Raw genomic sequence first — 16,242 nt, forward strand, 5'->3', positions numbered from 1 at the left:
TTGCAGTCAACCAACCTTTTGGCTCTGTTTGCAGGAACAAAAGCAGCCCGTTTAAAGCTTTGATAGCTTATTAAGGTTGAGTTCTGAAGCTGCAAGTCTAAATTTATATTAGTTAACATTCTACCTCTGAAAAATAAAAAAACATACACTGTGATCCATAACCAACACATTGCATATCTTGTAAACATTTATTAAAGATGAAGCAACATAAGAAATTTACTTAGTTATTTTCAGAATAAAGGCAGAGGAAAGAGAAAAACAAAGTTTACATGTAATAAAATTTAAGATAATCACACAAAGAGAATAAAACAAAACTTTCGATATATTTTTACAAAGGCTTCCAAAAGAATGAAAACAACTGAAATAAAGTATTGAAGACCCACCAAATTTTTGGATCATGATATAACTTATCAGATACTATTATATTGGTGAGATCATCTTTAACAGTTTTTGGGATTGTATGATAGAATTATTACACCATCAGCGCAAAACACTCAGGGTTCTCCATCTTTTCCTTTTTCAGATTCAGATCATTGTCACCCACTGCTTGAACTGGGTAGTCTACAAAAGAAGTGTGCACTCCCTTTTACCAACTGGTTCCTTGTTACCTAACAATAGCGCCTGTTGGCCTATAGATAAAAGAGGCTACTCATTCCTGACAAGCAAATGGCTTGTCAAGAATAAAAGTTCATGCGGGCAGAAAGGAGAGTATATTGTAATCTGACAACTGTCAGTTTTTCATTATGACTAAGGAATAAATGGAATTTACGATGGCATTTTTTATTAGCAAAATCACTTTTAACTCATTCATATAGCAATTATATTTTCACTGCTTGATTTTTACCAAACAGATCTTAGTATGAAACATATATCAGCTTAGTAAATGAAATAGTCCCTTTTTAGCACTGCCTTTAAGTTTTTTTAGTAATCAAACTGGGCAGAACACTTTTTGTATTTAAAGAGCTGACAGACTGTTTTGAAAATGACAGGCACACAACCTCTGACCAAGTTAACAGTTTAAAAGATTTTTCTCATCTTAGCTTAATATTAAAGATTAAACAAACTGTGTGAAAGCAGTATAAATTATCATTTCGTAAATGTTAGACTCTGTTATTTGATGTAATTCCTATTTTCTATGGCAAAACTATAGCTTGTTTTTATTATCATTGCTTTTATATTCAATTACAAATACAAATGAAAAATGACCTTCAGGCATCACAAAGTTTTGTTTGCGATCCAAATTTACATGAACAAAGGAGGCAAGATACTGATCAGTTTTTTAGCTAGTACTTATCAATAGACCACAAGCACAACTTCAATTTTCAACAAAGCCTCTTTGTAACGCTCTACAGCTCATGTGTGCCACTTGAATGGCCATGCATATTTAATGTGATTCAGTGATTAAACACTTCACCAGCATTTGTATTGCAGCTGCTAATTGAATCAAACCATCAGTACTGTAGCAACCAACTGAGTCAAGAACAATATTGATTATTCATAAGTTTTACTTCATAGATCAGTTTTAGTTCCTGATAGATAGTTTTACTTCCTGAACTACTTCTTGGTTCAGTTTTACTGAACCAAGGAATAGTCAGTAAGATAACTCCATGATTTCAGAGTATCTTTACAAAAAACAGTGAAAAAAACTATAATTTGTTTAAAATGGTCATAACAAATCTTTTTCAGCAATTATTTTATAACCAAACTGTTACAGCGAAGAGATTCAATAGATTATTTTAGCAAGTCTATATGACATGATAACAAGAGATCGGTTCATGATATTTTTTTAAAAGTTCAACAACAATGCTTAATTAAACGCTGATAGATAGATCTTTAGTGTGGATAGTGTGCTTATGTACGTTGGATTAATGCCAAATAATAAAAAAGGAAGCCAAAAACAATCTCTACAATCTTGGTTGTTTCTTTCCCTTTAAAAAATACATTAGTTTTTTTGTTTGTGTCAACTTTACAAGAAATGCAATTTTTATATATTCCATCATAATTTTAGTGCAAAAAACTCGAAGCCATGTGATCTTCAGGTGGCTGGAAAAGAATAGGCTAATAGAAAAATTTATGACTATTAAAGTTTTTTTTAGCTAATAACTGGTGAACAAATATGGATTGGCACTAAAAAGAAATTAAACTAAAAACAAATAAATTTTCGAAAAATGCAAGCTAAATTAATGCAGCTTAAAAATATTGCCCATATAGCTTTAGAATTGATTTTAAGTTTCATCTTTTTTGCTAAAAGTTGTGAAAAGAGTATCTCGCTATCGGACAAATAGTTGGACTAAAAATTACAACTTTTTAATGCTGTAGCCAAAGAGATAAAACTTTTTAATGATTACTGAGGCATCGACGGTAAGTTTGTAGGCAGCTGAACAGTTGAATTGAGTTCTATCAACTAGCTAACAGATTTATGTCCATTGATATACACATTAATAGGAAAAACTGAGCGGAAAATAAAACTGAGAATTGAGCAAGTAAAGTGAGCTGTAATATAATCAGTAATGAAATACACCACCTCTAACTTTCTCATAATAGCTTTCGACCAAAAGAAGAGAAAAAAATTTTATTGAGTAAGGTAAAACCAATCTGCCAACAATAAATAAAGCATGCAAAAATGTGTTTTTACGTATAATGATTTATAACTCTAGCAACATGCAAACAAAAATATTAACTATCATATAACCAGGGTGTTGAACCTGTTGCGTTAACAAATCGGCTTTGTGTCGTATAATATTCCGAGAAAGTATTCTAAGCTAATTTATTTTGCACAGAAATTGCATTGCTAACAAAGAGAAGCTCATGAAAATAAAAAAACAGCTTAGAGATAATGCTAGGATAGGTTTTATTGGTAAACAGCAATTGAATTAATTTTTAAAACAACTATTCAGCTAAATTGAATAGTAGAAACTTAGGTACAAATTTAGTTTTGGAGACACATCAGCATGATTACACAAGGAGTATCAATTAGTTAGCGAGAACTTCAACTCTCAACTGTGTAATTGTCATTCTAAAGAAAAAAAGTCGTTTGTTCAGTGTTTGATTCCTATGATTATTCTATAAAGTCCAGGGCTGTCTTTTAGAGTGCACGTATTATTGAATAGTCATTATCAGAAACTGACAGAAAGATAAAGCATAAATTTTATTAGTAAGTCCAAAAGCTGAGTGATAGTTTTTCTCTAACATTATATATATGTATATAAATATATATATATTTAAAAAAAATTGTTTCCTCACCCCGGTTAACCCGTAAGAGTGGTAATTTCTGCTCTAACTCGGGTCTCCCACGAGAAAAATGTTTTTCAAATTGCACCATACAACAAAGACCTATAAAAATTATATGCTGTCAGGCATTACAATTTTTTTAGCAAAATGTTTGCAGTTCAATGAGCTGGTTCACTTTGAAAACGACATTTATATTTGACCAATGAAACAGTAGAAACAATTAAAAATATGCTTAAAACAACCCAGTCTCATTATTGAATAGGTGATTGTTATGTTCCTCACATTTGATTAGATTACACCTAAAACAACAAGTAGTTGATATGAGTAAAGATGTAAGTGGATCTTTTTTAGATAAAAATTGAAACTCGCATAATAAAATTGCACGCGCACTCTATGTAAAATGTTTACCTGGTATGGAAATTGAATGCTGAAAGAACTTTTCCTCCATCATAGGTTGACCAACTGAAACAACCAAAGAATTCTATTTAGGAATGTGTGAGTGTTTTTTCCATTTACATGAATATTACTGAGTAGTGTTTGATCGTTTATGGGTTGTTTACAGTTTAACTAAATTGAGTTGCTTTACCTTAAACAAATTGTCCTTTGGGTATTGCATTTTGTGACTAATAGTGATTCTGATGTTTTGGAGATTTAAACAAAATGCTTACATGCCCAATCACCAATATTTTGACAGTGTTGTGCATTCTTTTTGACTTTTGACCATAGTTTGTTCAACATCAACAAGTTTTTAAGGTTTCTGCTGACATCTAGCTATGAAAAACTAAAAGTACAATTATTGATGACTATTGGGTGAGTGGCTGTCAATTTTTTAAGGTCATCACGCTGACTTGTGATTGTTCTTTATATATATATATTGCATCAAATGAATATTAACACATAATATGTGTTAATATTCATTTGATATAGGAAGGATATTTGAATATAACCATTATAGGAAGACTGAGTTAAAATTTGCTTGTATAACATTTAACATTTGTGTTTTTTGAGAAGAAATATTTTCCGAACGCTCGAACGAATTATTCAGTGTGAATAGAGCGCATAGCGCGGCTACTAACAACAGTGTCTACTGATCCTGTTAATCAACGCATTACTCATATTCATCTGACCAGCTCCTGCACATTATTTATTATATAATGTGCAGGAGCTGGTCAGATGAATATGAGTAATACATTGATTAACAGGATCAGTAGACACTGTTGCTAGTAGCCGCACTATGCGCTCTATTCACACTGAATAATTCGTTCGAGCGTTCGGAAAATATTTCTTCCCAAAAAGACACAAATGTTAAATGTTATACAAACAAATTTTAACTCAGTCTTCCTGTAATGGTTTTAAGCTAAGACTTAATATTAAAAGGACATGGTATGACACCATTGAGAAGGAACACGATGAAACACATGCTGTAGTGTTTATTATAGTAGCAGGTTAGCTGTCAACCTTTGTTACACGATGACGCTTGGGTAGCATGCATGCTGCGTAAGGTGAAAGGAAATCCCCTTACAATAATTTCCCGATTAAAAAATTGTCAGAGCATTCAAATTACTCCTTAGTCTGTGAATTCACAAACAAATTGCAGGCTCACCTTTTGGCTGTAGACTTTTACCATATTGGCGTAAGACTCTGGCTCTTTTATGAAAATAGTAGCCGAGTAACACCGAAAATAAGGTCACTGCTATTACAAGAAATCCACCGAAAATCAGCAGGAAGTAACGTTGGGGAAAATCAGAGCTAGCTCGTTGAGTAGCCTGGACAACTGCAAGGCTTACATTACCATCCGTTACTTGATTCTTTGCAACGCCTGCATGAGTAATCTGGGAAACATTGATTTTGCAGTACATCCGGAGAAAATCTAAAAGTAAAACATCATTTTCAATGTACAAAGATAATGCCGCAAATATATTTGCAGCTATATGTTACCTGCACATTGAACAAAAAAGTTTTTTTCATTGTTAGGAAAAAACCAAACATTCAAGCATTAGGAAAATTTTAGAGCAACAAATTCAAAAAAATGATTTCTGAAAAGGAAGGGAGTTTTCTGAATAATTAAACAAGAATGTAAAATGTAGTTCGTTTTTGCCCTTCATTCCAAATTACCTTAAAACAGCACTGCTCTTCAATATTAGTTGAAGGAAAGTTTTTTTCTGGTGTTAATTGTTTTACTCGGACAGTCAGCTTTAAACGTACGTCTGCTATAAAACGGATACATAATTGATTGGTAGTTTGCACCTTGAAATAGTTTAAGTACAACCTGTAATATCTAGGAATAAATTAAAAACATTGGTCAAGCTGCAATAAAACATTGACTAAATGCTATGATTATTGTTACTAGACATACAATGAAGTAGTAGTTTTGTTGTTTTTTAGTCTTACTAGGACAGTCAGAATTACATCTCTCCTCATCTCTAGACCCAACTTCTACTCCATCACAGACCTCATTACAAGGTCTGTATTGTGCAAAGTGGATCAGGTAGTAGCATCCATCAGTAAGACTTCTGTCTGTCTGACAATCAAGGTAAGTGTACTCTGACTGTTTACCACTGCACTGCCAGGAACCATCTATTTGGGCATGTGTGAAGTTGTTATGTGATACCACAAGACTGATGAGTAGAACAAGCAGGCTAAAAAAGATTGCAATAAATTCAATTTCACAATGTCGAAGATATCCGAGGACTAATAATGTAACATAATTTGAGATAACAGGAAGTCTAAAGCAACATATGATTGTTTGTAATGTTTGAATATGTTTTCACAAGATTAAATGCTTTCACAATTTTGTAAAGAACAGACGAGTTTCTTTTTTTATAAAAGCGCTATCAAAGGCAAGCAATAAAACTTGGTCATAGCTTTTTACCAATTTGTTTATATAATTGTTACAGTGACCATTCATACGCTATTTTAATTTACACTAAAAACTAATACTGTCTTAGAACATTAGTTTGTATATAACTTTATCACAATTTTAAAATATAACTTTATTTTGTATGTTTTCAAGTGTTTTCTCTCTTGAAAGTCTTCCCTTTTTGCAGTCAGTCAGAGCTACATACTAAGACTTTCTATGGTTGGGGCTGCTACCTGTGCTTTTTGATCCCATATAACTGCATGCGTATTTTGTAATCATTTTTTGTCTTTCACTTGACCAGATTCACTCTCTCAACAGGAAGAATATGGTATCCAGTGGACAAGAATCCTTTGCACCATGATAATATTTCTACCCTGATGCGATTGCTTGCTGGTAGACAGGTATGTTTATGCACCATGTCTAGATGCAAACATGGCGCATCACTAATATAGTGCAATGCTTCTACATGTTTTAGTTTGTTTCTTTAAAAGTGTCTAGTTTACCATCTCCTTCTTTACGGTAGTTGACAGTCTAGCCGCAAGTTATCTGTCTTATTTGAATATCGATTGCATATCAAACAAGCTATTAATAGACTATCAAAGCACTCATGCTTGGAGTAATTAATGCTGCTTCAACCAATTATCATCATCGTAATTACAGGCAATGATTAACACTTTCATCCCGTAGTTAGCAAGAGTGTGTAAGAAAGCGGCTCTGTAATGTGACTGCATTGCTCAAAATTGCAAAATGTTCATGAGATTTTTTTTCTCTGTATATTACAGAGACATTTTATATGTGAGTTCAAACTATAATAAGATTGAATGCAATCACTCAAAGCTTTGAGTGATTGCTCACTCTAAAATACTGAAATTTTGCTAAAAACAAAATGTCAATACATACTAAAATTATGCTCTAGCAAAATTTCAGCCAGATAATTCAACAAGTACATCTCCTCTCTCTGAACATGACATGCTGACTGCATGAGGAGAACCGTGCTAACATAGTGTAAAGGTTTTGTGCGACCCTCACTTTCCTCCACTAGTACAAGACTCAGTGCATGAATTTATACATATATTTTCTGCTTAGTTCATAAGTTGTACAAAAATGCTCAAGTAACAGGCAACAAACAGGCTCCAAGCAGCTCTGCTCTCTAGCGCAAATGTTCAGGCTTATATAGCGCGTAGGCCCCCTCTCGTTCTGGTTGGCTGGGCTTGACCCGACCCGGCTTTGGCTTGGCTCTACTCAGCTCACCTTGGCTCTACTTGGTTTGGCTCTGACTGGTTTAACTCTCACCTCGTTATTCTGCCTGACTGAGCACAGCTTGGCTTTGATCAGCCCTAGGCTCAGCTCTCAGTTGATCACATTCCACAACAATAGTTTGACTGGAGATGGCTAAGCCGCCCACTATACAGTAGAGGCAATGAGATTATCAGTGTTGAATCAAAAGGAAATTGCGCATATACTGATGCTCATGATACACAAGGGTATTCATCGCAGGGTCTTTTCCATTTCCTTGTTGGCAAACAAAGAAAGAAGAACTGGGGAAGGTCTATTAAACCCCTTCCTTTTGCCTTGTTACTGCAAAAACCTGTTACCACAAGCCATCAGTACTGGTTCATGTTTGTATATTAAGACTAGTAGACGACTGACACTCTGGGATTTATCTCATTTGGTCCAAAGCTTGAAGACATGATAAAACATAGGAATTCACCTACCTTTCGTTAGAGTTTTTCAGCTGCTGCAAAGAAAATTGTCATGCAAAGTAACGATAAAATCTAGGCTAAACCATCATGACAGCAAAAAAATGTTATAACCACTTTGTCATATACATGTAAGTTTGGCCATATAATTTCTGCCAAGCAATATGAAAGTAAGCAAAGTATAAATAATGGAGACTATTTTCCTGTTTCCTACAATTATAGTAGAAAGTGTGGGCAGCTATCTAACTTGCTAACGTAAAATAAAACCAACTAGTAGGTGACAAGAATACTTGAGATGACATAATATTTTCTTAGCCACAAGTATTTTATCATCAAATGTGTAAGAATGTGTACATTCTGCACGAAAACCTCATTGTGTTACAATTTTACTCCGTAAGTTATCATATTTACTATATTTCAAAACCCAAATAAACAGGTAACCTAGGCAGAACTTGGTTTTGAGTCATACACAGCTTCGTAACAGCAGCACTGCTATAGAAGCTGCTCTTGTTATGCTGAAGTTTTGTGGCAATGATTTATACAAAATGGCTGACAGCAAAAATAAAACTCGACATTGTAAAGTACGCCAAATTATCTTATAATAGGTTTGACAATCACATGTCTCTTACATCAACAGAGTTGATCTGATGTGGTTTAATGCTAGTTTCATTCTAATTTATTGCTGCAAGTATTTTATTGTTCTTTTACCAATAAATTGATAGACTCATACCCAATAAAGCTGCAATTGCACCATTGGGAAAATACTGCTCAGTTAACCTAAATGATTAGTACTCTTACTTTGGACTATCAAATATTTGTACAATTAACAATTTAATTATCTTTAGTTTCTCAGCATGTTTCATGCTGTGACATTGTGATTAACAGCAAAAGCAAATGATTTCTACAAACCGGCTTGTGGAGTTAAAGATAAAGTTTTAGGACATGATTTTGATAGGACCTAAGCTTGTCTCCACAAGTTTCATTCTCTAGAGAGACAATTGGTTCAAGAAATTAGTTCCAAAGATTGAACTTGAACTTCTGAAATGTCTTTCTGAGTTGCCACACATGAATGTGTAGGCCTTTTGCTGTTACAACTGCCTTTTCTGACTACCTGTGCATATTTTGCTCCTACTGCTGCTACTTCTGACAGCCTGTACATATATTAGTCTTTCAACATCCGCTACTAACTGCCTTTACTGATGTTGCTCCTACAACAGGCTTTCAGTTCCATTTCTTATTCAAGTCATAAGCATTAACTGTTAGACCCTGAGAAAAAGGTATGCTGAGAAATACTACATTAATCAATAGCTTACCGTAACATTGTAGCTAAAGAAGAAGCGTGAAGCTGGACAAGGAACTGGCAGTGTTATGATTTAGCCTAGTACTGAATATATTGATTAACTACTGCGTGTGTAATTCGTGGAAGCGTCCAGGGGAATCCCTAGCCTACCAGTATAAGTTAAACACTAGTATGCAGCAGAGAATATAGTTTAATAATAGAAACAGTGTGGCAGTTGTTGTATTTGATAATGTGCCAAAGTATATAAATAATGCTCATTTTATATTAACAGTCAGTGATCCGAGTAAGCTCAAAACTTCCATAAAAGGTTATTTAAGCATACGTTTAGTCTAAGGTAATCATACAAGTCAAATCAAACTATTCAAACAGTAATGTCTTAGCCGTAGATCATATGACACAGTGAAACTTTCAACTGATGTAATGGTAACACTTAAAAATTAATTTTCACTCATTGACTGATAGTTTGTGCTGTAGCGAACATTGTAGTAACTACACTATAAAACTATATTATCAAAAAGACACAAGCGTATATTAACGCATAATCAGGAATACGAGTTATTAAAATATAAATACAATGTTTCATAGCAACGGAAAAGTAACAAATAAAATAGAGTCTGCCTGGAAATAGTTTTCAAAAACGCATTGGAAAACTTTCTTTGGCAACAAAGGGCTATAAAGATCAGTGATAAACTCAAATAGTGATTCAGGTGTGTGATTCCAATCTCTACATTTACACTAGGTCAGAATATGCCACCCCTGTTGCTATTTCAAACTAAAAACTTCAATTCAATAATAAAAAAATAAATTGAATTTGATACCAATCAATATGAAGATCGCAAACAATGATGCCTTGATTTCTTTGTGACCAGACAATCAAACTTTATTAAAAAATATCAAAAGCAATTCCATCAATGGTGCACCAAATCATACCCTATTTGATTCACATACATTATGGTGTTCTTTATATTTCTAAAACACAAGTGCACTTGGACAAAGATTAGGGCTAGGCTAACCAGAACATAAGTTTTAAAAACAGTGTCATAAAATCTACTTACCAAATAAATTCTCAAGATAGAGTTTTTTTACCAAAGTCGAAAAAGAAACTGGGAATCTGGCAGCGTTAATGAATAACTCACCTCCCCGAAACATCACATATTTAAAAGTGCAAAATAACTCACAGCTGCCCAACTTCTTTCATTGTTTTTTTTCTGAGAGCTCAGAGCTTTAAACACTTCTAGTTAAAATAACTGTGTTGTTGTAAATGTTTTTACAATCGATAAAGATTTTAATTAACTAAAAATCAGAAGTTTTGCTTGTACATCCAAAATTAGGCTTTTACGTTTATATGTCCTGTTATATGTTAAACTGTTATATGCTCTGTTATATGTTAAACTGTTATATGCACTGTTATATGTTAAACCGTTATATGCACTGCTATATGTTGTTAAACTGTTATATGCACTGTTATATGATAAACTGTTATATGCCTTGTTATATGTTAAACCGTTACATGCACCGCTAAATGTTAAACTGTTATATGACGTGTTATATGTTAAACTGTTACATGCACTGCTATATGTTAAACTGTTATATGCACTGTTGTATGTTAAACTGTTATATGCACTGCTATATGCTAAAACGTTATATGCCCTGTTATATGTTAAACCGTTACATGCACCGCTATATGTTAAACTGTTATATGACATGTTATATGTTAAACTGTAACATGCACTGCTATATGTTAAACTGTTATATGCACTGTTATATGTTAAATTGTTATATGCACTGCTATATGTTAAACTGTTATATGCACTTTTATGTGCTAAACTGTTATATTCACTGTTATGTTACACTTTTATATGCACTGCTATATGTTAAACTGTTATATGCCCTGTTATATTTTAAACTGTTATATGCACTGCTACATGTTAAACTGGTTAATGCCCTGTTATATGTTAAACAGTTATATGCACTGTTATATGTTAAACTGTTATATGCACTGCTATATGTTAAACAGTTACATGCAATGTTATATGTTAAACTGTTATAAGAGACATTAATCAGCACACTCAGAGTGTGTAGTCGCACGGTATATTTCACTTTTTAAACCAGCTTCGAACAACTAAACTTTCCTTGTAGCAGTCGATAGCTAAAGTTGTAAGGAAATTATTTAACCGAAAGCAAGTGAGCTGAAAAGTAAAACAAATTAGTACTAACTTCTATCGTAATGACGATACCATAGAAAAACCTTTCCTTTTTCAACCGACCAGGCTTGTTCTTCACTTGAAATGCTGCCATAAACAAAAAATAACATATTTAGGCATATGTTGCAATTACGATGACACTATGGGCTAAATATCAGTACCTACATGTAGGATATATTTACACATAATGTTTCATAGCTATAGTTCAAACTGGGTGAGTAAAAACTACTAAGGTTTTCTGTGGAAATATAATAGTTGGCAAGTTTTCCGTAGTCTAATCACACGGCTCTCAAAATACTGTCAATACAAGCAGAGTTATGTTTACCAAAATAAAATGTTTGCGTTTACATCTTTGTAGATTATGACAGCCCAACTTTTTGTTGTAGGTTTTGAGCAGTAGTACAACCAATAGCTTTAATTCTGTTTCAATCTATTGCAAGACAAATATTCTTTCGTGATGGACTTTAGCAGCACTAATGATAAGGTTAAGAAAAGCTGATTGCCAGACGAAAGCTCGATTTTGCCAAATCAATTTCAATGCAGCAGACCTCTGAGCAAATGACTGCTAGTTGCTTGTTTAATTAGCTGATGACTGCTTGCTCAAATTCATGGATCATTTATGGTGCACAACTGGACCTTATGAACTCGTGACCTTTGGCTTACTCATGATATAGTTTCAGACTCAATTTGCACTTGTGCAGAACATCAAGATAGCTCTTGATGAATTAATTTTTTTAAAAGCCAACTGAGCTAATTGGCATATTTGGTATTGGAAGCAGCGTTGTGATGAAAATTGGAATACATAAGCACATTTCAAAGTTGTTATTGCAACAACCTGCTGAAAAAAAGAAAGTAATGAAATGCTTGGGTTAACCAAAGTTTTATCAGCTTGCTAATAATGAACATATATAGTTATTCATACCAGAAACTGAACATTATTTACATGTATTTCTTATCACACTTATAATTCTCTTTCTCATCTTGATAAAATACTAAAAACAGTAAAACTGGTACTGCCTTAAAGATAGAACGGCGCCATTCAGCAACTCTTTGTAATTATTAATGCTTTATTTCTGATACCTGAAAAAAGGTTTTGAAACTGAAGAATTTAAAAAATTATTTTTTTCTTAAGCGGTTTAGCATGCTATTGAAGTGTGGAGTAATGATGTCATCAAATGTTGTGAAACACAGTTTGCTAAACAAAAGTAATAAGAAGGTGTTGGATACTGGGTAATAACTGAAATTTTATAGACTAATACTAGCTAAAGTAAGGTGAACAAATGTGGTTAATTTTGCGACACCATACCGATATCACAGACAAAAGGAAAAGTAAAAGGTAAGTTTCTAGAATACAGTAGATCAATAAAACATATGCTAACATGGGGGAGCTGCCATAAAACAGCTGTAACTATCTTTTATGGGGTTAAGCTTAAAGCATTGAAGAGAGGAACTCAAACTTAATGAACCTTTGATATCACTGTTATAACAAATTATTTGCTTGCTCTGTCTTCAGTTGGTTTTTAGCTGATGATCCTTGGAAGGAGTAACCTTTTCTTGATGCAGCGTTAATAGAAATTTCTGTCCGTGTGGTTATTTTGAGGGTAGTAGTCTGTCAAAAAACTACTAGTGAGCACAACTCTGAAGAATACACATTGCGTTTATATCATTATAGAAATTCCGAACAACGCATTTTTATATATCTGGAATTTCTAATCCTAATTGCAAACTACTTGATCTTGCTATTAATGACATAGAGCTTAGGATCTAACAACACTTTTTGAAAATAATAACATATAGGGTATAACCTAAATTAGGGGAGTAAAAGAGAAATAGATAGTTATGTCAATTACTCATAAAGTCATGCAAACTCAATGACTCTAGATTAGAGCAAAAAAAAGGAGAGAGCTGTTTTAACTTTTTTTAATAATTTACACCTACTGCGTTCAATTCGTTAAAAAGTAGAAAGTCTTTTGTCTGTCACTTAGTCTAATACTTTGCACCAGACAAATTCTAGTCTTTATTACCCATGGAACCATCTGTCAAACGCAACACTAAAAGCTTTGAGAAAAAAACTCTCCCACACTGAAGGAAAATCTTGCACGGTATCAAATCTATTGGCATAAACATTAACACTAAACTACTAAGCCGCCTCACCATTTTATGAGTTAATTAGGCATCATATATTGATTACTTGTTACAAACTCTCATGGTACTCTGCAGTAGCAAGCAAACTAGGTTATCATAAAACATAGTCGCATTCATATAGCATACATAAGTGGGAACTGATTAAAGACAAGATGGTGTTTCATACCCAACTTTAAAATTTCTAACAAGTACTTAACAAATTTAAGACTTGACTATTTTTTTTTAATTGCCAAGCAAATGCAATCAATTCCTGTGATTGAAAAATGATATAAATGTCTTATAGAGTAAAAATTCTGAATGTTAGAACACGAAACACTTACAGTGTACATCAACTGGTGCAATATAAACACTTAACTAGTTAAAAATGTTAATAGAACCCATAATTAAACCAAGCTTTTTCTATAATATCACTGAAAATACGCTAAAAGACATGCGAGATCCTAGTAATAGTGTTTTTAATTGTGACCTCTCTAAATGCGGTTGGCGGAAAGTAACTAGTTTTAGGCATCTCTTCCTTCCCTCTTAAAATTCATTCTAAAATTAATCTCATGCTTTTTTACATGGCATCCATTTATGATGTTAGCATGCATCACATCCTTATACACCATTTTGCTTTCATAAAAACATATTGTGGCTGTAAAAACAATAACAAACATTTTTAACAAGAAATAGTCCCAAAAGGCTTATTTTATTAATCTTTTGCTTTGTAGTTATTAAACATACATCCTTTCACTAACAATCTTTTAAGCAGCCAAATCTAATGTACTTCTGGGACTCTATACAATGAGTCATAATGCGCAAGAAAACCTAAAAAGTGCCATTTAAATACATATTAACGTTATTACACAATATGCACTATAAGGCCATAATGTTGTCATAGTAACAAACCCAACTAAGCATGACTGCACACTGTATTTGTCATTATTTCTGTCTGCCAAAGACTGATGTATTGCTATAGTATGACTGATCCAAAGAAAGCGCTTATCTTCAGAGTTCTAAATGCCTTCATTTCGAAAAATCAATATACAACACAAGGTTATCGTTTCTATAGGTCATATCAATTTCAATTAATACTAGTACACTGATGGCAGCTGTGCATGTCCGAAGGGATCCACAAGTTTTCCATTAAAGCACTTGGAATAGCTGTTTGCTCAATTAGAACCAAACCACTATTTATACCTCTATCTATACCCTTTCCTTATATTGACACTGTAGTAGAGTGGTGCTAAAATAGAGCTTAAACATAAAAGCTGTTTCGCTGAGCATTTTGTTAAGCAACTTTTTATATACAGGTTCTCTGACGTATCAGACCGAGTTAAACAGGAAACCAATTTAAGTAAAATATCAGATAAATACCATAATTAATTATTTTGAAGGTGCCACTTACAAAGCTTTAATGGAAAAAGACTTATAAATCTTTGAAGATAAAAACAAACTTTGATAGGCTATACCAATGCCTGCAAAAGGATCATGTGTTGATCCGGAACAGTATTCTCAATGTTGTTTAAAACTGTTTAACTCGTTATATTTAGGGTTAAGACACGTTAGAGACAATTCCACAAACAATGGATTAAATTTACATCTTTTCATCAAAATGTACAAAGCTTTAGTGATTGTGATGATTGACAATCTTCAATACATTGTCACAAGAACCATGGCAGCAGCCACATTAAAAGAAATAATTGCATTTGAAATAGTTGAGTAATTACATGTATTAGTAGTGAATATTAGTTTGTAGACAGTTTTGCACTCACCACTTTTTAGTGGTGGCTTGTAAAGACCAAGCAAAATTAATGGTTATTGCACAGTTTAATAGGGGTTGCTTTCAGGGAAAAGGTGGCGCTGTATTTTATTCGCCTTTTTATTACAGTTACGCGCTAATAATTGTGGTGTTTTATTGGATGTGCAGTTCAAATAGAGGTTTTACGGTATATATTATAAATATTATGTACATATTATATGTACATATACTATATAATTATATTATATTTTATTCGCATATAATTTTATTAATTTTTTTAAATATATAATATATGTATATATTTTATACAGATTTATGCATAAATATATTTTTAAATTACATTTACAACATATAAATTCTATTTCCTATTATACATGTATAATAAAAACAAATATCAAGAACTTGCCAGAAGCAACAAAAAATGTAAATTACAGATATGTTGTAGTAGCTTCTAGCTAATTCTTTTTATTTATTACTTTTAATAGTAAGGAATAAAGTGTGCATATTTTGTGTGTGTAATTTAAAAAGACATATGTTTGTATACAAATTTATGCGTACATGAGTAAGTATATATATAAATAATAATAAATACACCGGACATATGTATAATTATCATATCTCAATAAAAAATATATAGTTATATATGTATAATTATATATTTTATTTTATATGTATGTGTAAAATATAGTTATATATATATATATATATACATATATATGTATATATATAAAAATTGTTTCCTCACCCCGGATACCCCGTATGGGTGGTAAATTCTGCTCTAACTCGGGTCTCCTACCAGAGACCTGGGAGTTTGAGCACTCGCCTCAAGATCTTAGCTGTTCCCAATAGTGCACTTTTCTGCAACTCACCTGAGTTGATTGTTGTTGGTATTTGGGCAAGCCACATTATATATATATATATATATATATATATATATATATATATATATATATATATATATATATATATATATATATATATATATATATATATATATATATATATATATATATATATATATATATATATATATATATATATACTCAAAATATGTAGGATGG

At 32.5% G+C, this 16,242-nt stretch overlaps 1 protein-coding gene across 1 annotated transcript; it reads right to left on the reverse strand.

Annotated features, from left to right (window-relative positions):
* Positions 1-246: 246 nt before the first annotated feature.
* LOC137396971 (uncharacterized) lies at positions 247-9,165 on the reverse strand. The gene is made up of 5 exons (XM_068083252.1): positions 9,105-9,165; positions 5,623-5,870; positions 4,835-5,101; positions 3,640-3,693; positions 247-561 (listed from the first exon to the last, which is right to left on the reverse strand). The coding sequence occupies exons 1-5, from the start codon at positions 9,110-9,112 to the stop codon at positions 473-475; spliced, it is 666 nt and encodes a 221-aa protein (XP_067939353.1). The 5' UTR covers positions 9,113-9,165; the 3' UTR covers positions 247-472.
* Between the last annotated feature and the right edge of the window lie 7,077 nt (positions 9,166-16,242).

Source organism: Watersipora subatra, chromosome 5, assembly GCF_963576615.1.
Source record: "Watersipora subatra chromosome 5, tzWatSuba1.1, whole genome shotgun sequence".
Classification (NCBI taxonomy): Eukaryota; Metazoa; Bryozoa; class Gymnolaemata; order Cheilostomatida; family Watersiporidae; genus Watersipora; species Watersipora subatra.